Source organism: Meriones unguiculatus, chromosome 2 (genome assembly GCF_030254825.1).
Source record: "Meriones unguiculatus strain TT.TT164.6M chromosome 2, Bangor_MerUng_6.1, whole genome shotgun sequence".
NCBI lineage: Eukaryota > Metazoa > Chordata > Mammalia > Rodentia > Muridae > Meriones > Meriones unguiculatus.
In genome coordinates, this window is record NC_083350.1 from 77,988,339 (window position 1) to 78,015,474 (window position 27,136).

The 27,136-nt window shown below is 48.7% G+C and overlaps 1 protein-coding gene across 9 annotated transcripts in view; it reads right to left on the minus strand.

The window, feature by feature from the left end:
- Positions 1–154: 154 nt before the first annotated feature.
- Positions 155–27,136, minus strand: part of Rbms2 (RNA binding motif single stranded interacting protein 2) — a 56,780-nt gene continuing 29,798 nt past the window's right edge. For 4 of the 9 annotated variants that reach the window (XM_060377739.1, XM_060377735.1, XM_021637784.2 and 1 more), the window contains 13 exons: positions 20,922–21,088; positions 16,176–16,234; positions 15,574–15,665; positions 13,508–13,665; positions 8,321–8,400; positions 8,126–8,235; positions 7,871–7,917; positions 7,630–7,720; positions 5,916–5,990; positions 5,279–5,389; positions 4,712–4,792; positions 4,293–4,377; positions 155–3,874 (listed from right to left, as the gene is read on the minus strand). In XM_060377739.1, coding sequence (XP_060233722.1) covers positions 4,297–4,377; positions 4,712–4,792; positions 5,279–5,389; positions 5,916–5,990; positions 7,630–7,720; positions 7,871–7,917; positions 8,126–8,235; positions 8,321–8,400; positions 13,508–13,665; positions 15,574–15,665; positions 16,176–16,234; positions 20,922–21,064 — 1,128 coding nt within the window. In that variant the 5' untranslated portion in view covers positions 21,065–21,088 and the 3' untranslated portion in view covers positions 155–3,874; positions 4,293–4,296. Of the gene's footprint in view, positions 4,087–4,292; positions 4,378–4,711; positions 4,793–5,278; positions 5,390–5,915; positions 5,991–7,629; positions 7,721–7,870; positions 7,918–8,125; positions 8,236–8,320; positions 8,401–13,507; positions 13,666–15,573; positions 15,666–16,175; positions 16,235–20,921; positions 21,089–27,136 lie in introns of all 9 variants that reach the window. The other 5 variants (XM_060377738.1, XM_021637782.2, XR_009589936.1 and 2 more) reach the window with 4 other exon arrangements.

Below are 27,136 nucleotides of genomic sequence, written 5' to 3' on the forward strand. Positions count from 1 at the left end.
GCAGGTTCAGCTCCCCAGTTGACCTGTGTTCTGTGGGAAGCCAACGCCATCCTATTCGGGCGTGGTGGAAAACTCAGTGTACAGATGGCGCCCGTGTGCTGTAGCGGCACATCACCAGTGTTCCCTCCATCGTCATGGATGAGATGCTAACACAGTCTTTTGGGTTTTATTTATTCATCTTTTTAAAGAAAAAAGGCTGCAGTTAGCAAAAGTAAAGCTCTTCCAAATCACAGGGAATTTTGGGGACCCAAAGTCAGCCAAGGAGAGCCAGCAAAGCAAGCAAGAGGTAGTGTTGGTACAGACATAGGAGAATATACAACTACAGGTTTCTGGGTACAGGGGAAATATACAAAACCTGTCTTTAAGTATAAATTAACGTGCTCTCCAGGGTAAGAAGTGTGCATCCAATAGTTATCACCCAGTTATGACCCACCCAGTGAGGGGCAGGAACAGAAACATCCCCTTCCAGCCTGTTGAGACTGCAGACGGCCCTCTCTGCTCTCTAGCAGTCACCAGTCAATTCTCTTGCTCTCTGGGGTCTTAAGCTCTGCTGTAAAACTGGTATCTGACTGCACAGCCAAGCCCCTGGCTTGTCATCCAAAGACCCATCTGGGAGGTTCACACTTGGAGGTGAGCAAGGAGCCAACGCCAGAGACGGCAATCCAGAAGAGCAGTTTCCATTTCAAGGAAATTGCGTTTGAAGACGACAAAAGCAGTGAAGGATGATGCTAAGCAAGGAAGTGTTTGTGCCCTGTTGAACTGTGAGCCTGAGGTAGTTGAATAACGAGGATGAAGAAGCTGGGGGATTTGCCTGGACAGGAAATGCTTGCTTAGAACAAGCAGACAAGAGTGGTCATGAGAGTGCTGAGGGTCAAGCTTTTCATCACTGCACATGGAGACCACCTCCAGGGAGGTTCCGAAGGAAAAACACAGACTGGCTGTAGCTGCCGAGGGAAAGAAAGCTCTTGCAGAGCCTGAGTGGACTTCAGGAAGGCTTGAAGGCACTTTCAGGAGGCAGGCTGCTCAGAAGCGGGCTCACAACAAGGCGCACGTCTCAGCTTACCAGACTCTCCTTGCTCTCTGGACTCGGGTCTGGAAAAGGCTGGGTGAGTCTGGGCCTGACCACCTACTCACTGTATTGCTCTTGGCAACAACCAGCCCTCAGCGATGTAGTCCTGACACTTTTTTCCGAGGGCGGGGGGCATGCCTACTTGTCTGAGAAGGACAGAAAGCAAGAGCCACAAACTGGTCCTTCCCCCTTGTAGCAAATAATGCTTTGCTACCGTTCCGTCTTTATCATTTTCAAAGCTGCCTCGCTTCACACCTTTGGGCATCTCTTCAAGGCCTTGGGTTGAAAACACTAAAAAACAACAAAACAAAACAAAAACCACATCTGTCTCATCATTGTTCCCACATCTGCCAGCACCCTTCTCCAAAAGCCCAGTCCATCTACAGCCTGGACCAACAAGCCTGGAAGGGATGCTAGTGACTGAGATGGAGCCTAGTAAAGGATCGCACTTTAGAGGCATGGACTCTAGTATGTTCTATCTAACTGGAAACAAAAACACAGTGCTAAAGTATTTTAAGAGTGTTATGGACATCGGTTGAGAGAGATCTGGCCTCTAAGTAAGCAGAATTCAGGAGACACGGCATCCTGTTGAGAGCCTAGGGCAGTGTGAAGGGATGGCTTACAACTCTTCCCAGCTTCCTAGGAAGCCATTTTGTATGGACCACCCCTCACAGCATACATCCTACTTGTCCCCAGTCACTGCCTCCTGGAGTAACGAGAGGAAAACGGAGTGGATGGAAATCACCAAGCAAAAATTACATCGTGTCATTAACCATTATAAAAACAAAATTAAAGGTTGCCCTCACTTCCCATGCTCAGACCTGTTCAACCAGAAACACTTGAATCTAACCAGTACACTTACACGAGGGAAACCTCAAAAGGTAATTTCAAAATTTAAAACGATCAGCCATTCAAATTGCTTTAGAACTACAGAGAAAAAAACATTTTTAAGGCAGCAATGGGTCAGCAGTGACTACAGGACCCTGATTGTCAGCAGGAATGCCCCAGTCTACTGAACAGAGTGATAAATAGAATTCTGGCTTTGCTCTCTGGCACAGAGGGCTGGAGGCCTTTAACTGGTTATGAGGGTGGAAGCTCAGTGGGAAAACTGGTGCTTGTGTACTCTGTGCTCTCCACCCCCTCAGCCCCTTATTCCCAGAAAGCACAGCACCGCCAGGCCTGGAGTCCCAGTCTGCAGGGCGCACAGCTGCTGAGCCAGTCTCTCCCCCCATGCCTACCCTGCCTCTCCCCAGACACGTTTCTCTCTCTCATTACTGTCTAGTGGAGATGTGAAGGGGATGTGTCACATTGTGGGGAAGGCCTTGTAGGGGGTGGGGACACTTAAAGACAGGCACTTTTAAAGGTCCCTCCTGACCTTGGAAGGAGCTGGGTATATTATTGCCTTTTTCTAGTCTAGCACCCTGTTGTCCTTCCACAAGAAGGAAAATGATTTCCGGTGTTCTGGTTCCCTGGGGAAGGGGTCCAAACACACCAGGGCTGGGCAGGGCAGTCTGCTCCTGAGCCAGGCCCTTCCTCAAGCACGCACAGTACACAGAGCAGTTCTCACTTTCATCCCTTCAAACTGCACTTGGCATGTGCATACAACCAAGGGGGAGCCCCGCTAAGATGGCTCCTGCTGAACTAAGTGATCAGCAAGGTACAGCGTGAGTACAGCAGCGTGCAGCTTGGGGGAGATACTGTGACGCCCAGGCAGAAAAGATCCTCTGGGAGGCAGAATGGTGAGGATTCAAAAGTCACGGCTGGCACCGCTGGTCAGTTCCATGAACTTTACAGGCTGCGTGTCCAGGGCTGGGCTGGGGATTTCGCCTACTCCAAAAGGCAGGGAAATACTTTTATCTTAAGGCTTCTATTCTGAACCAGATAACTTTGCAGGGCATGAGATGGGGGGAAGGAGGGGCTGAGGTTCTGTCAGGTATTCAGGGCCATCCTTGGTCCGCAACAAGTACTTGCCCAGCGCACGTGACCAGTCTCCAGGCATGGTGATCAAGGATGATAGACAGCAGCAGAGATGGCAAAACCACCTCTAGGTAAAGTGAAGGGCAGAACTTCCTCAGGAGGGGCAGGAGCTGGGTGAGACCTGGGTCAGAACAAGAACCTCCAGGGGGCAGAGCAGGTGTTCCCAGAGTGCTGGAGCTGGACGACAAGGTACAGCGTGAGTACAGTGGCACTTGCCACCACAGTTGGTTGAAGGGTGACTTCCAAAGGCTGCACGGTGTCACATGTCTGCTTCCTGAAGTCAAAGTGCAGTCTTGTCTCCTAGGAGACGAGTGCCCTCCTAGAAGGGCAGCGGAAAAGCCACCTCCGTTGTCTTCATTTCTCTACCTGGGCGTTGCTCTCTTTCCCCCAGTTCCACATGGAATTTGAATCAAATTTAAAAGTTAAAAACTGTAAAAAGGCAAGGTAGGCAGGTTCAGCTAAACGGAGAAGAGAAAAAAGCCACCTGGACAAGAAGTTAAAAAACTATAGCCAGGCATAGTGGGGCGGCCAGGAGACAGACAGGATCTCTGTGAGTTCAAGGCTGACCTGGTCTATGTTCCCAGCCCACATGTGAGATCTTCCCTGCCTTAAAGGGTGGGAGGTGCAAAATGTGAGCTGAGAACTTTGCAAAACAAAAATTTTAAGCCTGCATATTTAAAACACATACCGACACATATCAAAAATAGTCCATAACTAAATTCAGCAATCAGGGCTCCTTCATCAATTTTCCAGCACTGATATTTTGTTCTTCAGCAATCCCAACATATCCAACCTTTTCATGAAGATGAGAAGCAGCTCAGTCAGGATCTTTGGGGTAGAAGAAAGGTCATTGCAATTAAATACAAGAAACTTTCTTTCTTTCTTTCTTTCTTTCTTTCTTTCTTTCTTTCTTTCTTTCTTTCTTTTTTTGCATAAGAACAGTCTTTTCGATCTTGAATATAGCACATACAAAAAGCAACATGGTTTCAGCGATGGGAAAATAGCCCAAGAAGGAGTGCAGGCTTTTCCCTGGCCCGGGCCTATGAGGGAATGATGGCCACGTGTCAGTGCTCAACACTGTCTGCAGATGGGCTTGAACTTGAACTTTCTGGAGTGTGGGAGCATCTCCAAAGACGGGGGCAAGACTCCCAAAGGAGGCGTGAGCTGGAGAGGGTCTGGAGGGCATGAGAACAAACAGCCGGTAGCTATCCCCCAGGTCATGGTTCCATCCTTACAACATTCTTACCTCATTACTTGCCGAACTGGAAAGGAAAGAGCCCGTGGTCTGAGGGGGCCTCCACTGCCACTTGGTTCTGCTGACCACTGCTCTCCTGTATCACAGCCAAGGAAGGTGACTGAAGCATTCCTTCAGTCACCTCCCACTCGCCCACTCCCTAAACGCAAGTGTGCACACTTGCGTTCAGCTCCCAGGCTGCTGGAAGGAGGGCATGAAGTGGTCCAGCCACCTTGGAAAATACTGAAGCAAGTGCTCATTTTCAGAGCATTGAAGCAACTGGCGTTAGCAACCCGCTCTAAACTGAAGAGAGCAGGCTAACCCCAGTGAAAGCCCTCCTCACCCCTACCAGTGAGGAAGAGTCAGCAGTGCTGTGAGAGAGGGCTTGCTCAGGACAAATCTGCCCCACTACAAAGAAATAATGTTCCTACCTCAACAGAAACACTGGAAGAAGGCACGCTGGGGTACTGGGAGACGTAGGCTCCTTGCATGGCGGCAGCTGCCGGCATGAACTGGAACGAAAGTGTTTCTCGGCTAGTTTGAAGCGCTTGGGAGCTCTGGGAAGCTCTGCATTGGTGTGAGTGCTGCCTAGATGTGTCCCGGGCAGCCAGACACAGGGCGGCTTCACTCCCTCCTCTCACCGCCTTCCTCCACACCCTGCTTCACCTCCCTGCTGATCGGCAGCCAGGTCTAAAGGAAACCTGAGCTTCCTCTCTTTCCTGTTATGGTAGTCTATTAGTTCCAGGAAATATGCATGATGCCTAAGCGAATACGCAAATTTTTAGGCTGCATTAGTTCTGTGACTGCAAGGCAGGTAAAAGGTAGGCAGGGATGGCCTTGAACTTTTGACCTTCTTCCTGCCTTCTGGCAATTATTCCTGGTTCTGAGTTCGCTCTCACTCTCCCTGCAACACTTCCATCCTGCATAACTACTTGTGCCTAGGAACACTGCACAGGCAGTTCTTACTCGGCAGGGGTGGGTAAGAGACAGTCCTTTACCGTGCCCAGGCTGTTGAGTGACAGGTGGCCCAGTTGCTGGGTAAGATGTCCCATCATGGAGGCAGGCTGCAGAGAGAGGGGGTGCTCCATCCCTGGGGTCAGAACTGAGCCCTAGAGGAGGCAATGAAGGAAATGGTTAGGCAGCACACGCTCATGCTGCAAACAGGGCCACCAACAGTTTGTTTACTTTTGTTTTCGTTTTTTGACAGTTACTCTTTGGAATTCTGGCTGTCCTAGAACTCTCTTTGTAGACCAGGCTGGCCTCGAACTCATAGAGATCCACCTGCCTCTGCCTCCCAAGTGCTGGGATTAAAGGTTTGTGCCACTGCACCCAGAGGTTTATTTGCTTTGTAAGGGTACGTTATTAGCTGCACTCAGGTGGGAAGCAAACTGCACAGGAACTAGAGTACTGTCTGCTGACACTTTCAATCCTGAGACAGACTCTGGGCAGTAATCCAGCTCTGCCATATGAACAGCACCCTGACCTCCAGTCTGCAGGTCTCAGAACGAGGGCTCACTGTTGGTCTGCACAAGGCTCTGAGCCAGAACTCACGCCCACATGTCCTGCTATCAAAGCCCTTTGCATTTCCTTGCATCAAATGGTCTCTCTTGCTTTTGCCCACGTCTGAACACTCACTGAAGGCATGAGGTACGACTGGTGCTGCATCCAAGATGGGTTAGGTACTTGTAGAGGAGATGTCTGAGTCATTCTCTGATACAAGCAAAAACAAATAAGACGTTAACTGCCTAGGCTCAGGGACTGTTCCGCAAAGCCCCCCCCCCCCCACTGACATGTCCCTTCAGAACACAAGCTGTTAGACAGGAGGTGGTGGCACACGCCTTTAATACTAGCACTCGGGAGGCAGAGGCCAGTCTGGTCTACAGAGGGAGTTCCAGAACAACCAGAGAAACACAGAAAAACCCTGTCTCAAAAACAAAACAATAAAAAAGCTGCTTTTTGCTGGACATGGAAAACAGAGGCAGCTGAGTTTCTTTGAGCATAAGGCCAGCCTGGTCTTCATGGAGCTCCAGACCAACCAGTGCTACATAGTGAGACCCTGTCTCATCAACTTTAAAAATTAAAAAGAACAAGCTGTTTTAATACTAGCACTTTAAAACTCAGATAACCTAGTTAAAAATAAGCAAAGGGGCTGATGAAATAACTAAGCAGGTAGCATTTGCTACCAAATCTGATGACCTGAATTCTTGATGACCAGAACCCACCAGGCAGACAAAGAGAACCTTCAACCTACACACATACAGAGGGAGAAGAAGAGAGAAAGACAGACAGACAGAATAAATGTGATTTTAAAAGAAGATAATGTAGCTGGATGTGGTAGCACACACCTCTAATCTCAGCACTCAGAGAGCCAGAGGCAGGAGGATTGCTGTGAGTTCGAGGCCAGCCTAGTCTACAAAAGTGAGTCCAAGACAACCAGGGCTACACAGAGAAACCCTGTCTCGGGGGAGAAAAAGTGTGTGTGTGGGAAAGAGAGAGAGGATGATGATGATATTGGGGGCAGGAGATGGCTCAGCAGTTAAGACCTCATTATGCTCCCAGAGAACTCTGGTTTGGTTCCCAGCACCCACACAGTAAGCTCAAAGGCATCAGTTCTAGGGGCTCCAACACCTTCTGACCTCAGGCACAAAGCACACACTTAGTGCACATGGATATATGCAAGCAAAACACGCACACACAGCCGGGCTCGGTGGCGCACGCCGTTAGTCCCAGCACTCGGGAAGCAGAGGCAGGTGGATCGCTGTGAGTTTGAGGCCAGTCTGATCTACAGGGTGAGTTTTGGGACAGTCAGGGCTGCACAGAGAAACCTCGTCTCAAAAAAACAAAAAAACAAACAACAACAAACTACTCATACACATAAAGTAAAAGATGTTGTGAGAATAACATAAAATATGTTAATATGGTTATATCTTTATAAAAAAGATTACTCCCAAAGCCCCTTACATATGTGTTTACTCACATGAAAGTGAAACGCAGTAGAAGCGAACATGACTTTGTTTGGGGTTTTGAAAAGAGGCTGACTTTTATTTGTTTGTTTGTTTGTTTTTAAACCAAGTCTCTCTTATGTAGACCAGGCTGGCCTCCTACTCACAGAGATCCTCCTGCCTCTGCCTCCCGAGTGCTGGGATTGAAGACGTGCGCCACCATGCCAGCTCATGAGAACACCTCTGGAAGTGGTGACAGACGCATTCACATACAGGAATACATGTTGTTTTTATACATACACAAATCACACGTTACACTCTTAGATACCACTACTTGTGTATACAGTGTAGAAAAGCTTCATATTCATCCACTTAACACACACAGCTGGAAAAGCCCCACACCTTACCTGATAGGACACAGGAGATGGAAGATACGGGGAGAGTGCAGACTGAGCCAGCATCCGGCCATGTGCAATGTTGTAAGGGGCTGGGTAGAACCTGTAGAAATGGGCTTTGTTCAATGAGACGCCTTAGGAAACCAGAGCTGCCTCCACTCACTGCTTTTTGAGAACTGAAATGAAACACCCAGATGCCTAGACACAAGCCATTGACATTTTCAGGTGACTTGATTAGAGGAAATAGCCTTACCCATTTTGAAGAGCTGTGGTAGGGTCATAGGTCAAGGCCATACCACCCTGTAAGAAAGAATGCAGGGTTCATATTGCAAGCTCAGAGTCCACCCACAGGTCCCATGACAGGTGTTCGGGGACGTATCAGGTTGTAAAACTGCACTGGAGCAAGGAACCACTCAGCAGGGCTGTGCCTCATCCTGTCCTCAAGCTTGCCACAGAAACCAGGCTGCAGCCCTTTCTAGTGCCTCTGCCTTCTTAGACAGCTTTTTACCATGTCTCCATTCCTTGGCCAGGCCCGTCCATTTTGCACAAATTTTCCTTGGTTCTGTCGTTTCTTTGGCCCGCCATCAGCAAACTTGCAAAGCAAGGGGTCAGATGGCGCTGGGGAGAGAAAAGGCAGAGTTGCTGGGCCATTATGCAGTGCTCACTCCTCCAAGGCTCCCGGCCCGAGTCCCAGAGGCCTCACCTGCTACTCCAGGGGGCGTCTTTATATACTTTCCATTAAAGTGGGTGATGATGGCTTCACACTTCTCTGTGGACTCCATCCTACGACGCACATGAGGAATAAGGCTCTCACCTGTCCAGGATATGCATTCTACACACATCCAGTGAGAAAACCCAGGTTCCTACTCCCACAAACACTCAAGAAGTTATGTGTGACACAGATATGAAGTTTCTGTCACACTTGTTCACTTGAAGGTATCTTTCCTTTTTTATTTTTTTTAAAGACTTACGTATCTATTATGTGTACAGTATTCTGCCTGCATGTGCGCCTGCACGCCAGAAGAGGGCACCATATCTCATTATAGATGGTTGTAAGCTATCATGTGGGTGCTGGGAATTGAACTCAGGACCTTTGGAACAGCCAGTGCTCTTAACCTCTGAGCCATCTCTCCATCCCCACTTTTAATTTTTTTTTTTTTTTAAGACAGGGTGTGTGGGCATATACCTCTTGCTGGCATCAAACCCTCTATCTAAAGGTGGCTTTGATCCGATTCTCCTGCCTCAGTGTTGCACCTGCAGAAACGCTCCAGCATGTCTGATTTTTATGCTGTGGTGGAGATCATCATGCAGGACAATCAAGCACTCTATGACTGAGAACACCCCTGGCCCTTCACTGTAAACTCCTGATGGAGGGCTGATAAGATGGAAAGGCATAGCTGGCCCAGCAACTTGAGTTCTTTCCCCAGAACCCACACGATATAAGATAAGCGCCAGCTCCTGCTGGTTGCTGTCCTCTGACCTAGAAACATGCGCTGTAACACATGAACATGCACATTTGTACACACAAAAACAAATAAATGTAATTTTTTCTTCAAGTGTCTACTGAACAGTTTTTTAAAATTCCTAATGATGGTGGCACACCTTTAATCTCAGCACTTGAGAAGCAGAGGCAAGTGCGTCTCTGAGAGTCTGAGGCCAGCCTGTATCTACTTATCAAGTTCCAGGCCAGCTAGGGCTAAAATGAGACCCTTTCTCAGAAAAGGGGTGAGGTGAGGTGGAGCAATGGCTCAGTGGGTAAAAGTACTCATTGCTCTTGCAGAGGACCCGTGTTCTGTCTCAAGAGCTCACGACTGTGTGTAACTGCAGCCACAGGGAATCTGAGGCCATCCTCTGACCTCTGCAGGCAACAGGCTCACACACTTGGCGCACAAACATACATGCAGGCAAAAGACTCAGACACAGAAATAAAATCTAAAAGTTTCACTTCCTTGATGAAACTAATATAAGCTGTGGTTTGTTAATATTTATTTTCATTTCCGGCAGTAATTATCAAGGCCCAGTTAGCTATGGCATATTGTTGACTGGCTTTAACTGCCATGGCTCAGTGGGTACAGGTACCGCAGCCAAGATGGATAACCGGAGAGATCCCCAGAACCCACATAGCAAAGGGTCAGAACTGACTCCTGCGGGTTTTCCTCAGGCCTCCACATACATAAGAGCTACGCACACTTGTTCTCCCCGCAGGGTTTCTCTGTGTAGCCCTGGCTGTCCTGTAGACCAGGGTGACCTCAAACTCAGAGATCTGCCTTCTCCTGCCTCCCAAGTGCTGGGCCTAAAGGTGTGCACCACCACCACCTGGCGTAAAGGGGTTGAGGGCTCGTGCTCCATGGTGATGGAGAGGGACATGTCAGGACTCTCTCTGCCACATACAGTGCCCACAGCGCACCAGGGGCCATTCACCACCAGAGCTCTGCAAGCTGGAGCACTCAGGAAAACCAACCGTGCGCACACACAGTGCCCACAGCGCAGGCTCCTGAGCAGCTCCTGCTTGCTCTTTGTTTTCTGAAATGGGAATCTTGTTGGAGAGCCCATGTTAGCTCTGAACTGCAGATCCCCCCGTCTCGGTCTTCACAGGCTGGGACTTCAGCAGCTCTACACTTGGCTGGCAAGAGATTTCAGCAGGTCAGGGGCATGAGTTTGACCCCTGGAACCCACATGGTAAAACAGGAGAACTGATTCCTGAAAGTGGTGCTCTGACCCATATACTCCTGCCATGGCACACCCAGTACCCACACATATATACATCCGCTCAAGCTCGCAAAATAACAAATAACATGTAATAAAAATAAACATGAATAAACCGAACACTGGCAGTTCTTTAATCCCAGCCACTGGGGAGCTGAGGTTCAGTCCACCTAAACCACAGGCTGAGTGCAAGGCCAGTGTGGTCAGTTTAGCGAGACCCTAAAGGTCACCTCATCACAACCTGGAGCCACAGAAAGACAGTCACAATGAAGAACTGCCTGAGTCGACCTATGAGCAGGTCCCTGGCGGTCTGTCTCCCATTCACTCTGTGGGCGGTGCCATTCTCTCGACAGGGGACCTTAAGCTCTGTAAGACAGGCAAGTCCCATGCATGGATTCATTCTGTTGCAGACTTCCTTTTGACAGGGTCTCACTACATAAGGTAAAAAGGCTTGGAACTTAACTACACAAATCAGGCTGGGCCTCAAACTCACAGAGACCTGCCTGTATCTGCCTCCCAAGTGCTGGGATTAAAAGCAAATGCCACCTCGCCTGGATATAACAAAGCCAGCCTGGATGGTTTCGCATCAAGACCATATCATGTCTCAAAATTTTTTAAAGAATCAAATAAAAAAAAATTCTTTTAAAAAGTGGAAAGTCAGAAAGCCATGAACACAAGCCCAGTGAAATTTTCCCTTGTCATACCTGGCGTTGCCACTAGGTGGTGCTAGTCACCCTGAGCTTGTTCAGAACATTTTTTTTCCCCTAGCCACAGCTTTTATTTTATTTGGGATGGGGTGTTCTTTGAGACAGGGTCTCGAGTAGTCCAAGCGCTCCCCATCCTCTTGCCTCTATCTCCAAAATGTTAGGACCATAGGGTGGGCCAGGATACCCACTTCACTCCCAGTCTGAGCACACAAAGGCCCTTACCCTAACCCTGTGAGCTAAAAACAATTAACAACTAACAAAGCCCTGGCTGTCCTGGATTCCCTTTGTAGACAAGGCTGGCCTCCAACTCACAAAACAATCCGCCTGCCTCTTCCTCCCAAGTGCTAGGATTACAGGTGTGTGTTACCACCACCAACTCGCTTTTGTTGTTGCTTTATTTTATTTTATGTGCATTAGTGTGAAGGGGTCAGATCCCTTGGAATTGGTGTTACTGACAGTTGTGAGCTGCCATGTGGGTGCCAGGAATTGAACCTGGGTCTTTTAGAAGAGCAGACAATGCTTTTAACCACTGAGCCATCTCTCCAGCCCTCTGTTGTTCTTGAGACAGACTTAATAAAATCAACTCAGAGCTAGATGCTGTGGCACACATCTGAAATCCCAGAACTCAGGGAGGCAGAAGCAGGCAGATCTCTGTGAGTTTGAGGCCAGGCTGGTCTATAAAGTTAGTCTAGGACAGCCAAGGCTACACAGAGAAACCCTACCTCAAAAAATAAATAGATAGATAGATAGATAGATATAGATATAGATAGATAAATGAATGAATGAGTGGATGAGTGAATGAGGAAATCAACTCAGGCTAACTTTAAAATTTCTATGTACCTGAGGTGAGCCTCGAAATCAGTGACTTTCCCGACTTATCATTGCAAGCACATGGGTCACAGGTATATACAACACCCACACAGTTTTTGGGTCTTTGGAAGATCGTCTCTTGTAACCTAGGTCATCAGACACCATGCTGGAGATCAAACTGGGGTTTTATGCTTTGTAGGCAAGCACTCCACCCACTGAGCCTCACCACCAGCCTGTTGTGAGACAGGGTCTCCCTCTGTCACGTGCACTAGCTTGGCGCCCACCACTCTTTCAGATGTGCCGGCTGACCTTGCAGTAAGTCTACTGCCTTTGTCTGCCGAGTGTTGGAATTAGAAGCTTGTGTCTGGCTCAAAAAACAGTCTTTATAACAATTTTTTACATGCATTTATTTTGTGTGTGTGGGCATGTGAGTGGGGGGGTCAAAGGACCCGTGGGAGTCTCTCTTTCTACCATTTGAGTCTGGGGGTTCAGACTCAGGCTGGCAGGCACCTCTACCTGCTAAGCCATCTTGCCAGCACCCAAACAAAATCTTAAAACAAACAAATAAATACATAAAGAAGCCATTTTCAGGTAGGCGGGGTCAGCTGAAGCTCCATGACACCTAAGCCCAGAAGAGGGCAGCCTAGAGAACAGGCCAGATCTGAGTCAGTCTCCACAGAGAACGCTAAGGCTCCTATGTCCTACATCACAGGGCGGTCATGCAGCGTTTGTTCTATGCAAGTCTCCCTAACCATCTGAGAAGGCGGAGCAAACCTTCCACTTCAGGCTGATCTGAGGACCAGGTGCTGCTCTGCTGTCCCTTCCTGGGGAGCAGAGGTAAATCTGGGGTATAGGCTTGAGAGAGCATAAATGAGGTAGAAGAAAGGGAAGTCTCAGCTCAAAACAGAACCATTCTGTTCTGAGTCACAGGAACAAAAGCTAGGCAGGCAATGGGAACAGGATGAAGAGGAGGCACGGTGAAGTGTGCGGAGCAGGCCTAGAATCCCAGCTTTTGGGAGGGAAAGGCAGCAGGATTGCAGCCAGTTCAAATTAAGTGCTAGACCCTTGGCTCAATAGTTAGCACGCACACACAAACTTGATTTACTATCAGGCCTTTAGACAATTTTGATTGCATTTGATATATTTATTGTGTGTGTGCCGAAGGCACAGTACATGTGAAGGTCAAAGGACCATATGCTGGTGTCATTTCTCTCCTTCCACCATGTGGGTGCCAGAAATCAAACTTGGGTCATCAGGCTTGGTGCAAAGTGTCTGTACCTGCTGGGCCACCTTGCTGGCTCTTATCAGGGATTTTTGACCATTATTTTGGTCCATGTAAAGGGGAAGGGCACTGTGTGTGTCTGTGTATGTGTCTCTCTGTGTGTGTATTTAAGTGTGTATGCCTATGTCTGTGTTTGTATGTCTGTGTGTGTGTCAGTCTGTCTGTATCTGTGAGTACATGTGTGTGTGTGTGTGTGTGTGTGTGTGTATGTCTGTGTTTGCCTGTGTATGTATGTCTGTGTCTGTGCCTGTGTGTGAGCCTGTGTAGGTGTGTCTGTACATCTGGGTATCTGTGTCTGTGTGTATGTGTCTGTCTGTCTGTGTGTCTATGACTGTGTGTTGTTTCCTAACTTATTTCTTTTCAGCCACTCTTAGCCTTCTCTTACCTTGCAAAGCCAACCCCTCTGCTGGTCCCACTAGTGTCTCGAAGGATTCGAGTAGAGATAACCTGGCCAAAGGGCTTCAGCATCCCCTCCAGTTCCTGCTCATCCATCGACAGTGGGAGGTTTGAGATGTACAGGTTTGTAGGGTCTTGCTCCTGTTGCTGTGAACATCAAGGTGAAAATGGAGGCTTATGTCTTCATTCCCATCCCATCCTCAGTCCTCACAGACAAAATGACATTCAAGGGAAGGAACGGTAGGAGGGTTCCAAACAAAGTGAGTCTTGGCTATGTGTGAGTGGGGGGGTCAAAGGACCCGTCCCACTCACACACTGCACACCTAGTCCAGGAAGAACATCAGAGTTTCTGCTGTGTCCACACCTGTGCAGTGCAGCCACACAAGCCACCAGCCGCACCTGGCTGCGTCTTTAAGAGGCAGGCAGAGCAAGCCCTCCTCCTGGCCCACAGCAGCCTGGCCCAGAGGCGAGACTCCCTTCGACTGCCTTGTCAACTCCACAGCTGTCAATTTCTCTTTTCTACCTCAGTAGACTTGCCTAGGGGGGAACGCCTGTCACCACAGCTGGAAGGGAAGCCAGAGAAAGAGAAGGCAGCAGAGGAAGGGCTGAGGGACTGTTCAGTGTTTACCTTAAGCAAGAGGCTGCACCTCAAGTGAGAGAGGGTGGGAGTTCCTAGATGGCACAACTTACAAGGGTAGTTCTGCCCTAGGGCTGTTCTTTTGCTGTTCCTGTTTTGCTTTAGTTTAGTTTTTTCCATGTATGTGTGTGTGTGGCTGGGTTTTATGTTACTGTTCTGAGACAGGGTCTCACTATGTACCTAAGGATGAACTTGAACTCCTGGAGCAGGTCTGAGGTCTGGTTCCCCAGCTGTGATTGCACATCATCATTCTGCCTCAGTCAGTAGTTTCCAACAACCTTAAGCCCACATTCAACTTCAGTTTCCTTTCCTTCTGTGTTTGTCCCCAAATTTTATTTTTTACATCCATGGGTGTTTTGCCTGTGTGGTTGTCTACATACCAATGCGTGTACTGTCCACAAAGGCCAGAAGAGGGCACTGGATCCCCTGGAACTGGAGTTAGGATGCTTTTAAGGTGTAGGTAGGTTCAGGGACCTGGATCAAATCCTTTGGAGGAGCAGGCACTGTGCTTCTCTCTCTTTCCTTTTTTCTTTTAGAGACAAGGTCTCACTCTGCAGCCTAGGCTGTCCTGCAACTCTTCAGCAATTCTTTGCTGCCTTCCAGTGCTTCAGTTTTCTTTAAGCGTTAGCGAAAAGAATGGCTATCTTGGGGCTAGAGAGATAGCTCTTCAGTTAAGAGCACTGGCTGCTCTTCCAGGACTTGGGTTCAATTCCCAGCACCCACACATCGACACACAACCTACTGTAACTCTAGTTCCAAGGATGCTTCAAAGTATCCAAGATGCCTCAACAAGGCAAAAGGCATTTCCTCTGGGTGATGGGGGCGGGGTGAGCACACAAAATTCTCAGCTCCAGGGAGATCAGAGTAGGAGGTTCAGTTCTCTCTCCCTTGCTCTAGCTTCCTTCCCTCCCCCAACCTTTCCCAGCACACCCCTGTCCTATGGGAGCAGTGGCAGGCCATGTAACATTCTTCAGGGCCCGAGTTGCACAACTGGCTTCCTCAGAGAATGTTGCAAAACTATAACCATCTGTCCCTAGGAAAGTGGAGCCAGGGTGGAGCCAGGGAGGCAGCAGCAGGAAAGCCAAAAGACCTGGCCCTCCTGCCTGCCGCACACAGCACAGTCTTCTCAGCATGTCTGTGCTCAGAGGCCACCAGAAAGCCCTGCAGAGGATTAGCAAGACGGCCAGGACCCGAGTCCAGTTACCATCACCCACATCAGGTAGCTCCGTACTGTGGGTGATGCATACACAAACACACATGCACACACACAGATACACACACACAGACAAACATGCGAGTACACACATAAATGCACAGGCACACATGCACACACAGAGAGACACAAAGACACACACACACTAGCACTGCAGACAATTCTTGCCCATCCACTTCACTTCCGAAGCACTCTGGGGCATTACCTTTGCCATTTGCGCCTGCACGCCGCTGGCTTTCAGTGCGGCTACAGCCTTCTGGGCCGCTGAAGGGCTGTCGAAGTCCACAAAGCCGTAGCCTGCAACAGGAGAAGAGCATCACGGGGACGTGGGAGGTGTGATTGGAAGGTGGGAGGCCCTGGCTTGTCAGGACAGAAGGGTTACAGTCCGAATAAATGGTGTAGCGGGGAGAAAGGGATTGCTTGCAGGTCCGTGTGACGCCTCACCCAGGGCTCAGGTCTCGTGGCTGAGAATGCTGAGGAGAATGAGGCCCTCGTGGTGTTCTGCCCTTCTCCTTCTCCCTAAGAACCTGCGGCTTCAGACCGAAGGCATTAAATCCTACACTTCATGCACTTCCAAAAGACCCCCACCTCTTCTCTAGACAGCCCCCAGAAATGCTGGGCAGGGAGGAATACAGCAGTCCAAGCTTCCCTATCCAAACCACGGCCACCTTCCCTGTTCTTCCAGCCCTTCCCTAAAGGTTCAGACCCCCCATAAGCCCACGGGGCGGTCCTCCGGCTCCTCCCGGCCCAGTGGTGCTCAGACACAGATGGCAGGAGGCAGAGGCACTAAGAGAGCCAGATCCTTACCTTTGCACTTGTTCGTGGTCTTGTCCAGTATGGCCTTGGTGGACACAATCTTGCCATATCTAAGGGAAAGGAACATGCAGAGTGATGATGGGGCAGGACGAAAAGCTGGGCGCGGTGCCGCACACCTGTAACCCAGCACTCAGGAGGCAGAGGCAGGCGGACCTCTGTGAGAAGCCAGCCTGGTCTCGCTAATAAGCTTCAGGCCAACCAGACCTACATGGCTTCGTGTTTTTGTTAGTTTTCATCACTGTGACAAAATGCCTGGCACAAACCCTTTTTAAGGGAGAAAAGACTCCCGTGGTTCCTGGTTTCAGTCCAGCACAGCAGAGAGGATGAGGCACAACAGCTCACAGCTTGGTGGGGGAAGCGTGAGCACTGTATCAGTGTGCTACCTCCCGTGTTCCTCCCGGTCCACCTCCGCCATCGCATAGACTCGGGGAAGATCGCCCTGCTTGGTTTTGCCTCCCAGGAAAACCTGTCCCTGGCATACCCAGATATGTACTTTGTAATCTCGGAGGCTGCTGTGGTTTGCCTGGGAAATGTTTCTCATGTCCCGTGGCTGACTACCTGGTTTCCAGCTGGTGACGCAGTTTTGGGAGGTGAAACCACACTGCACTGAAAAGGCATCCGGGAGTGAACAGCCTAGTCCTCCCTGGCTGCCCTTGGCTTTGCTGAAGTCCATGACCAGCCACACTCTTGCTACCAGCTGTCCCTGCCAAGATGGACTGCATCCCCCTGAACTCTGGCTAAAGCCAACCCTTCTTCACTTAATTTGCTTTTTGTCAGTTTGTTGTCACGGCAAAGAGAAAAGTCACTACCTAGCTTTTCAGTCTTATTTGATAGATAAGGTCAACTGTCCCATGATATAACCTAACCCACACAGGCGCCGCAGGAAACTGCTGTCCTGACAATTCCAACATATTTGAGACACGTCTGGGGACAGTACATAAAGGCCGAGCTTGAGCTCAGCTGGAATTCTTTGAGGAACAGAAATAATTCTTTCTTTCTTTTTTGCTTTTCCTTCAGTTTTTCCAGACAGGGTTTCTCTGTGTAGTCCTGGCTGTCCTGGAACTCACTCTGTAAACCAGGCTGGCCTCAAACTCAGAGATCTGCCTGCCTCTGCCTTCCAAGCCATGGGATTAAAGGTGTGGGCCACCACTGCTTGGCTAGCAGAAACAAACCTTTTGTTTGTTTGTTTGTTTGTTTGAGACAGGATTCCTGTGTGTAGCCCTGACTGTCCTGGACTCTCTTTGTAGAGCAGGCTGGCCTCCAACTCACAGAGATCCACCTGCCTCTGCCTCAGTGAGTGCTGGGATTATTGGCATGTGCCACCACTCTCAGCCAGAAATAATTATTAAGTCTTTTTTTTTTTTTTTAGACAAACAACATTTATCCTGTTAAAAATAATAAAATAAGTCCTAAGAGTTGGCTCAGCAGTGAAGAACACAGGACTTGGGTTGGATTCTCAGCACCCACATGGCGTGACTCCAGCCTCCCCGGGAATCCAACACCCTCTCCTGGCCTCTGTGGGCACCAGGCCAGGGCACCCTGGCCTCTGTGGGCACCAGGCATGCACACTGTGCACAAATACATGCAGGCAAAACACCCATACACATAAAATAATATAAAATTAAAACTAAATACTTTAAAAATAATAAACATTCTTGCTTCTGATCACCCACTCCGAACACTCTACTGATCTCGTACATGGAGGCCAGCCTGATCCAAACTACTTTGGCTCACATCCCAGCCCTGCCACTTTCTAGCTATGAGTGATCTTGGATGCGTCCTATGACCTCCTATGTCTTGGTCTCACCACTGCAACCTTATCCCAACATTTTTTTAGGGCCAACATATAACTCCTCATGCTCTTTGACTTGGTTTTCCATCTTGTTGCCTTCATGAATGAGTTAAAATCTGTGACATAGTTTCACTCTGTATTTTATAAGATTCCTGTCTTCCAGCCTTTTTGGAAATCCTTGTTGGCAGCGGGAGTTGGCCTGCGTAGCCCCAGAGCTTGCGTCACGAAGTAGTGCAGATCTTGGGTTACGCCAGAAGCATCCCACTAGAAAAAGCGGCTACATCCTAGTCCATAAGTGTGAAAATGTCAGAGCTAGAACAGCAGCCACAAACAAAGTCAGAAGTACAAGGGCCGAACAGAAACATTTGGCAGGAGCTAAGCTTGAGATTAATACTCCCAACAAGCATTTAAAAAAATCTGTTCATCCTTAAAGAATATGGGATGTTTGATTAGTTTGTTTTCACTCTCTGGCTGCCTCCTTCCCATCCCCCCCTTTTCCAGGGGAGCTTCTGGGACCCCAAGGGTTAGACAAAATAAGCCAGGGAATGCCCTAACGGTTGGGAAAAGAATAGATTAAAAGGAAGTGGGAACCACTGCTCCAAGATCTTTTGAGGCTCCATTCTAGGCCAAAAATAAGGCAAGAAGGAGTCCTAAGAAGTCTGCCAGAGGACACTCAAGCTGCTATCCCCATCAAGGCCCCAGGGTGGAGCCTGCTATAGCCTAGCAGCCTGAGACTTTGAGCTCAGAATTTCCACTGCAGCTGGCAACAGCTGGGTCAGTGCTGTGTCCTCCTCAGAAGGAGCCCCTTTCAGAGAACCAGGAGTTCCAGTCCAAAGCCACACCTCTCCTTCCAGCCAACCAGAGTTTAGCATCAGAAGAGATCACTGGGACAAAGGCAGGAAGTCCTTCTGAGCGTAAGGAACACCCTCTTCCTAGGCAGAGCAGGCTGAGTTTCCTCCGCTCCCACCCTTGGCTCCACCCAATCCATCCCTTCTTCCCTGTACTTCACCTCTACATTTTGGTTTGACTAGTTTGTTTGTTTGTTTTTCCCCCAAGACAGGGTTTCCCTGTGTAGCTCTGGTGGTCCTAGAACTAGGGCTGTAGAGCAGGCTGGCCTGAACTCAGATCCGCTTGCCTCATCCTCCTGAGTGCTGGGACTAAAGGTGTGCACCACCACCAGCCGGCTTGTTTGACAGACTTTTAAAGACTTCACTATTCTCAATTCCGCATGGGTCTGTGTGTCTCCGTGTGCCTGTGGCTCCCTGAGGAGGTACTGGCTGGAGTTACCGGCAGCTGAACCACCTGGTGTTGAACCGACTGGTGTGAGTGCTGATAAGCAAACTCTTCTTCAAAGGCGGCTTATGTTTCGAACCACCTGACCATCTCTCCAGCTCCCCGTTTTTGTCTGTTGAGGCAGGCTATGGGGCTCTAATTCTGGCTGTCCTACCCCATGCTCCCGGACAGCGTGAGCACAAGCGTGGTCACCACGCACACTTTCAGCCTTGCTTCTTCCCTCTCCCTTCTTTCCTACATGCTGACCCGACTAGTTCCTGGAAGGACAAAAAGGAAAGCCTAAAAGCACAGGGAAGCCAACCCGAGTTTCCTGGACTGGGCATGAAGCACCTGGGCAGAGGGCCTAACACACACAAGGCTCAAGTCTGTTACACAGCAAAGGGCTTTGAACCCCTAACCTTCCTGACTCCATCTCCTGAATGCTGAGATTACAGGCAAGGACCAGTACGCTTAGTATGAAAACCATGGGGAGGTGAGGGAGAGAGACTGGGGGAGGGGCAGAAGAAACTGGCTGGGATGTACCGTATGAGAAAAGAATAAAAAAAAAAAAAACAAAAAGAAAACCATATAGTATTATCTACACTAGCTAAACAGACAAGTACTCTGTGAGCCAGAAATACACCCAACACACAGGCACACATGAACACACACGCACACACCAAGGTATACGTTTCCAGCACACTGTTTGCATTCATAATAGCCATAAACTGGTAGCAGCGCAAACACTTGCCACAACAGAACGGCAACTCTATAAAGCAACAAAGGCAGCTGTGCAGGGGCTGCAGCGTCAGCCTAGCCGTTAGGAGCGCTCACTGGCTGCTCCTCCTGAAAGGCGGGGTTTAGTTCCCAGCACCCACATCAAGTGGCTCACACCCGCTTATAACTCCAGGCCCAACACACCTGATGCCCTCTGGCTTCAGAGAGCACCTGCACACACGTGATACACATGAGCTCACACATGCACATAAATGTACATATAAATAAAAAAGGATAAAATCTTAAAAAAATACAACAGGTATGGTGGCAAATGCCTTTAATCCTAGAGTTAGACACAGGAGGACAGGGCATTCACGTCCAGCCTAGACTACATGATACCCTGTTTAAAAGTACACACACACACACACACACACACACACACACGCCATCGAGATTAAGTGTGTGAGGGTCAGTGTTAATCGGCATCACTGTGACAGGATCAGGAGTCACCTGGAGACAGGGGCCTGGTGTGCCTTTGAGGGCCTTACCCACTGCAAGTAGTGCCATCCCAGGGATCCTGGACTACAAAAGTGCAGAAACAGAGCTAAGGAGCAGAAAGCAGCCATTTGCCTCTCCTCCTGGGTGTGGTGTGAGTGTCGCCAGCTGCCTCAAGCTCCACCACCCGGATTGCCTCAGCCTGATGGACTGCACCGCAAGCTCTGAGCCAAAAGAAACCCTTTCTCTCTTAACTTGATTTTGTTTGAATCTGGCTTGGGATCCACAAGACACTGTCTCAAAACAACAAAGCCAAGACTGCAGTAAGCGAGCATTCTGAGATACGTTGTGACCACGGGGTAGAAGCATGATGCTGGCAATTCACGCTCAGGGCATGTGGCAAGAAGCTGGCGGCTGCGAAGCTGTGCTGCTGGAGCCGCTGTACTGGGACCAGCACTTACGGCTGACAGAGCTTGACGAGGTCCTGGTCGGTAGTGCCTGGCTGCAATCCCCGGATGTAGAGGTTGGTTTTGCTCAACTGGTCACTCCCGCTGCTCCCACTGCTGCTGTTCGGGGTGCCGTTCCTTGGACTTGGCGGTGCCATCTGCCGAGGCAATGGCACATACGGCTGCAGGGAGACACGAAGGTCGGAAAGATTGTCCATCTGCCCGTGGGAAACCGAGGAAGTCCCTGACTCCCGGGAAATAGATACGACACAAAAACAAAGGGGGAATAAACCAGCTAAAAAGAACAGTAAGATGGGACAGTGAGCCGACGCAGCAGGTAAAGGTGTCCACCACCAAACCTAATAAGCAGAGTCTACGAACACGGGAGTCAAGAAACAAGCGCCTAAAAGTCACCCTCTGACATCCATGCACGCACTGTGGCGTCCCGCACACGCACACACATGCACACTCGCATGCGACAGATACATACAAAATACTATAAAGTTATTTAAATAATTATGGAAACTATAAGAATTCCTCTACTATAAAAGACTAGCGTACATAGCCATCTCCCTGCCAGCCAGGAGCGGTAAGAGAACAAAAGAAGCCAGTTCGGGAGAAGGGCGCTTTGTGTTACAGTAGGATGCTTCTAATCCTAAATCTGCTGCAGAACATGATTGGCATCTGCCTCTCACACCACAACTTATCAAACCACAAAGGGGAGAAATAACATAAACACAAAAATATCCACAAGGTAAAAAAAAAAAAAAAAAGAATCCCACATAATACTTGGAAGAAGTTGAGAAATGTTGTAAACTTGGACAGTACCAAGAAATGCCGGAGCTGGGGGACGGCTCAGCTTGTGACGGGCCTGTCATGGCATCACGAGGATCTGAGTTCAGGCCCTCAGCACACAGGTGGAAAGCTGGTGGCACACACCTTTAATCCCAGCATGGTAGAGACAGGCCAGCCTAGGCAAACCCAGGCTGCAGGTGCCTGGAGACCCCCTTCTCAAAAAAAAAAAGCTGGTGATGTGTATCTTTAATGCCAGTGTTTTAGGTTTTAGGGGCAGGAGGTTCTTTATGAGTTTGAGGCTAGTCTGGTCTACAAAGCAAGCTGCAGGCCAGCCAAGGTTGCATGGTGAGACCCTGTTTCAAAATACAAACAACAAAACAGAGTCTAGGAGAAAAAACAATCTGGGAAGTGCCCTTAAGTCTCACTATCTGACTTCCCAAAGAAAACCACTTAGAAAGCTGGTACCAGCCAATCGTGTTCACCTAAGAGGTCGCATGTGTGAGTGACTGCCTAGGAGACTGAAACATTCTTACCGGAAGCAGGAAGGCTACCAAAAAGCTATGGTTTCTTCAACACCCTAAACTAAACTGATACAATTCAAAAGTCTTTTGTGTTGTTTTCTGTTTGAGACAAGATCTCACATATCCCGGGCCAGTCTTAAACCCTTCTGGCTTCGTTTCCTCAATGCTGGAATTACATATGTGCCACCACACCAGGCTGTATTTCAAAACCCTGGCTGATAGCCACTCATATGCCACCAAATTCCTTTTTCTTTCCCAAGGCAGGGTTTCTTTGTGTATCCCTGGCTGGACTCACTTTGTAGACCAGGCTGGCCTCAAACTCACATGGATCCACCTGCCTCTGCTTCCCAGAGTGCTGGGATTACGGACGTGTCCCACCATGCCTGGGTACCAAATTCATCTTGACCTGGGGCCATTAACTCCTTTTTTTTTTTTTTTTTGCATTTTTTATTAATTATTATTACTTATTACAATTTATTCGCTTTGTATCCCAGCTGTGGCCTCCTCCCTCCCTCTTCTCCCCCTATGCCCCACACCTGGTCCCCTGATAGGGCAGGTCCTCCTCCCCTTCTATCTGACCCTGCTCTAGCAGGTCTCATCAGCACTGTCTTCCTCTGCAGACTGGCAAGGCTTCTCACTCTAGGGGGAGTGATCAGAGCGCCCGCCACTAAGTTCATGCTAGAGACAGCCCCTGCTCCCTTTACTAGGAAACCCACTTGGAGACTGAGTCTATGGGCTACATCTGAGCAGGGGTTTTAGGTCCTCTCCATGCATGGTCCTTGGTTAGGGTATCAGTCTCTGCAGGGTTGCCAGGACGCAGCTGTTGTTTTTTGTTTTGTTTTTTGGCTCTGTTGGTCTCCTTTTGGAGTTCCTGTCCCTTCCAGGTCTTTCTATCATTAACTCCATTATTAACCCCCAGAGCAAGAGAAAAATATTCCCAACCATGAAGCCATAGCCCCTGGTTCAGGCATGGTATTTGTAAAGATGAGAGAAACCAGTTCACAGGATATCTTTATTATATAACTTAAAGCCTAAACAGTCTCACAGACACACCCAGTGCTCTACTTTGTAACTATGACAGCAATGTGGCCGTGAATGACCCGTACAATATGTCCTGAGGCTAGTGGCCTCCGTGTCCTGTAACACAGATGAATGTTTTTTGCTTGGGTTCCAGGTCATAATGCCTAAGAGAAGGTCCACATTCTCCATGGAGTAACAGATTCTCCAGCAATTATCCATGAGCCCCTCTGGGCTACTTCAGTCACTCAGTGAATACTTGAGTTGTCCATTACATGTAAGCATTGAGTGATACTATACGGAATCATAAATAAAATGGGTAGAATACTTCACAGTGCTTTTTCATTTGTGTAGTGCTGGGGATTGAACCCAGGCCTTGACAGGACTGAACAGCCACATCACGGCAGCCCACCTCAGCATAGAGTTCCAGAAAGCTGGACAGCTGGAGCACCCTGCACTGCCAGCCAGCAGCCAGCTCAACAGGTTGGGGGGCGTCTTTTCCAGGCAGACAGGTTGGCCTGACCCTCTTCCAGGCATCTTTGCTTGTTTGAGAGTGCCCCTCCGCAGTCTTTGCTGCCCACATTGGTGGTATCATGTTCTTGTGGAATGTATACAATTTACCCTTGTTATTCAAATGCTGACTTCTCTCCCCCACTATCTGGTTTCAATCCAGACATTGCACTATGGTGCTTCTTCTAAGCATCACCTGTCTCAAGTTTGTGTCAACATGCCACCATCTGTTCTCTGTATTGTCAGAAACATCCAGCTAATGCTGACAATGAAGAGAACACGGTGGACATCCTGGTCCAGAGGGGACGAGAAAGAAGTGAATGGGAGGAGAGAGATCTGAGAGGAGAGGACCTGGAGCCACCTTGAGAGATAAACTCAACCTAAGATATGACTAAAAGCAAGTAAAATGTTGGAAATCTGGATGGTATGAAACTATGCGGGCTTGGAGGTTTAGGATGAAATAACTATTGCCCAGCATTGTGCTCTAGGTTAACTAAATAAATCCTAATCTCTGTGTGGTGATTTGGGTATACAGCTGATTTAGGAATAACCACAGCCTAACTAAAAGATAATAAATATTAATAATCAACAACACCATGTGAACTATTTATACAGCCCAGGGTGACCTCAAATTCCCGTCAGCCTCACTGGCTGAGTGCACAGCTCGTGGCCGTAATATAGTTAAATACACTCCCATGAGGAGTTTACAAGTTAGAGCTCACAACCTAGAACACTATCAGAATGAAAAGTGTGTGATGGGGCTGGAGATACAGCTCAGCGGTTAAGAGCACTAGCTGTTCTCCCAGAGGACCAGAGTTCAATTCTTGGCACCCACATGGCTGTACATGACTGTCTGTAGCTCCAGTTCCCGGGGATCAGACACCATCATATATGCAGGCAAAATGCCAATAATGTAAATAAAATTAAAAATTGATTTAAAAACAAAAGTGTGTGCTGGTGAAGATCTAAGCAAAGAGTAAAAGCGTGAAGAAACAAGCAATTCCTGAGAGATAAGTTTTGAAAAGATGTCTACATTATCCCTTGAGAGGACAAGCAGAACAGTGAGTTCAGAAGCGAGCCACTGGGAAAACACAAATCAAAATCCGGACACCTTGTGTTGGCCACTGCTGTATCAGAACAAGCTGGGGTTCTGGAAGGGGACCTCAGCTGAGAAAATGCCTCCACCAGACTGGCCTGTGGAACACTTTCCTGATTAATGATTGATGTGGGAGGACCCAGCAGCTCACAGTGGAGCTGCCTCTCTGGGAGTCCTAGACCGCATAAGAAAATAGGAGGAGCAAGCCTCGGGCAGCAAGCCAGTAAGCAGCATTCCTCGGTGGCCCCTGATTTGGTCTTGCCTCCAGGTTCCTGCCCTGACTTCCCTGGATGGTGTAAACAAGCTATAAGATAAAATAAATGCTTTCATCCCCGTGGGGTTTTGAATAGGAGTGGCTCCCTCACACTCGTGTGTTTGAATGCTCGGCCCTTGAGGAGTGGCACTAGTGGGAGGTGTGGCCTTGCCGGACTCAGGGTGTCACTGTGAGGGCAGGCTTTACGTCTCATATGCTCAACTTAGGCCTTGTGCAGCAGTCTCCTTCTGCTGCCTGTGGATCAAGATGTAGACCTCTCAGCTCCTTCTCCAGCACCGTGTCTGTCTGCACACTGCCATGCTTCCTGCCGTGACGATAAGGGACTAAACCTCTGAAACTGTAAGCCAGCCCCAATTAAATGTTTCCTTTATAAGAGTTGATACGGAAAGCTGGACGGTGGTGGTGCACACCTTTATCCTGGCCCTCAGAAGGCAGACCAGGGCAGCCTGGCCAACAGTGAGTCCTAGGACAGCCATAGCTACACAGAGAAATCCTGTCTCAAAAAAACAAAAACTAAAAAAAAGTTGCCACAGCTGCGGTGGTCATGGTATCTCTTTGCAGCAATAGAAACCCCAGCTAGGGCATATGCCTTCACACCCACTGAGACAAGAAAGGGCAGCTGAGGGTGTGATGAAACCACACGTGTGAGATAATAAAACAAGTCAGTCATTTTTGTGTGTGTTTGTTCATTTGTTTGAGACTCAGTCTCATGAAGCCCAGGCTTGCCTCTCCTGGTTTGGGTATTATAACTCTGGACGTCCTTGAACTCCCGATCCTCCTGCCTCCACTTTCCAACCAAGTGCTGGGATTACAGGTATGCCCCACCATATCTACCTTTTTTATATAGCAATTCAAAAAGTACTTGTCATGTGTGATTTCATTTTGTCTTCTCGACATCTCTGTGAAGAGGAATAGGAAATGTGTTATTTATTCCCCTTTTAAAATTTGAAAGCTAGGGCTAGAGAGATGCCTCAGAGGTTAAGAGCACTGGCTGCTCTTCCAGAGGTCCTGAGTTCAATTCCCAGCAACCATATGGTGGCTTTCAACTGTCTATAATGATAACTGGTGCCCTCTTCTGACCTGTAGGAGTACATGCAGACAGGACACTGTATAAATAATAAATAAATAAATCTTTTAAAAATTTTTGGAAGCTAGGCATCCTGGTTCACGTTGCTTAATCCCAGCATTCGGAAGACAGAGGCAGGGGGATTCCTGAATGTTCGAGGGTAGTCTGGACCACACTAAGACCTTGTATCAAAACAAAACAAGGGATAGAGCATAGCTCCGTCGGTAGAGTGCTTGCCTCCATGAAACCCTTCAGTCACCTGGCCGGCATACAACCAAGTGTGGTTCTGTGTGCCTGCAGCCCCAGAATTCTGGAGGCAGAAGCAAAAGGATTGAAAGTTCATATTTAGGGCTAGAGAGACGACTCCGCAGTTGAAAGCACATACTGAGCTAGGCATGGCGGTGCACACCTTTACTCTCAGCATTCGGAGGGAGGGCAGAGGGAGGCCCCCTAAATACACTGTAGAGGACCAGAGTCAGGTCCCCAGAACCCACGTCAGGTGGCTCTGGAGAATCTGACACCCTCTTCCAGCCTCCATGAACACTGTACTTGTGCATAAACCCAGATCTGACCCTCAAGTAAACACATCCGTTGAAAATAAAAACAAGGGACTGGAGAGATGGCTCAGCAAATCTGAAGCACTGGCTGCTCTTGCAGAGACTCAGGTGAGGTTCCCAGCCCCCACATGGCAGCTCAGGAAAGTCTATAACTCAAGTTCCAGGGAGTCTGTTGCCCTTTTCAGGCCTCCTCAGACACCATGCATATACAAGATACACAGACACACATGCAGGCAAACACTCATACATGTAAAATAAAAATACATCTAAACAAAAATGTTAAGTGTTCAACATCATCCTCAGCTACATAGTAAGCTGAAAGCCGGCCTATCTCAAACACTGAAATAAACCCCTGATGGTGTGGAAATGGAGGTCCAGCCTTGTTTCAACAGTA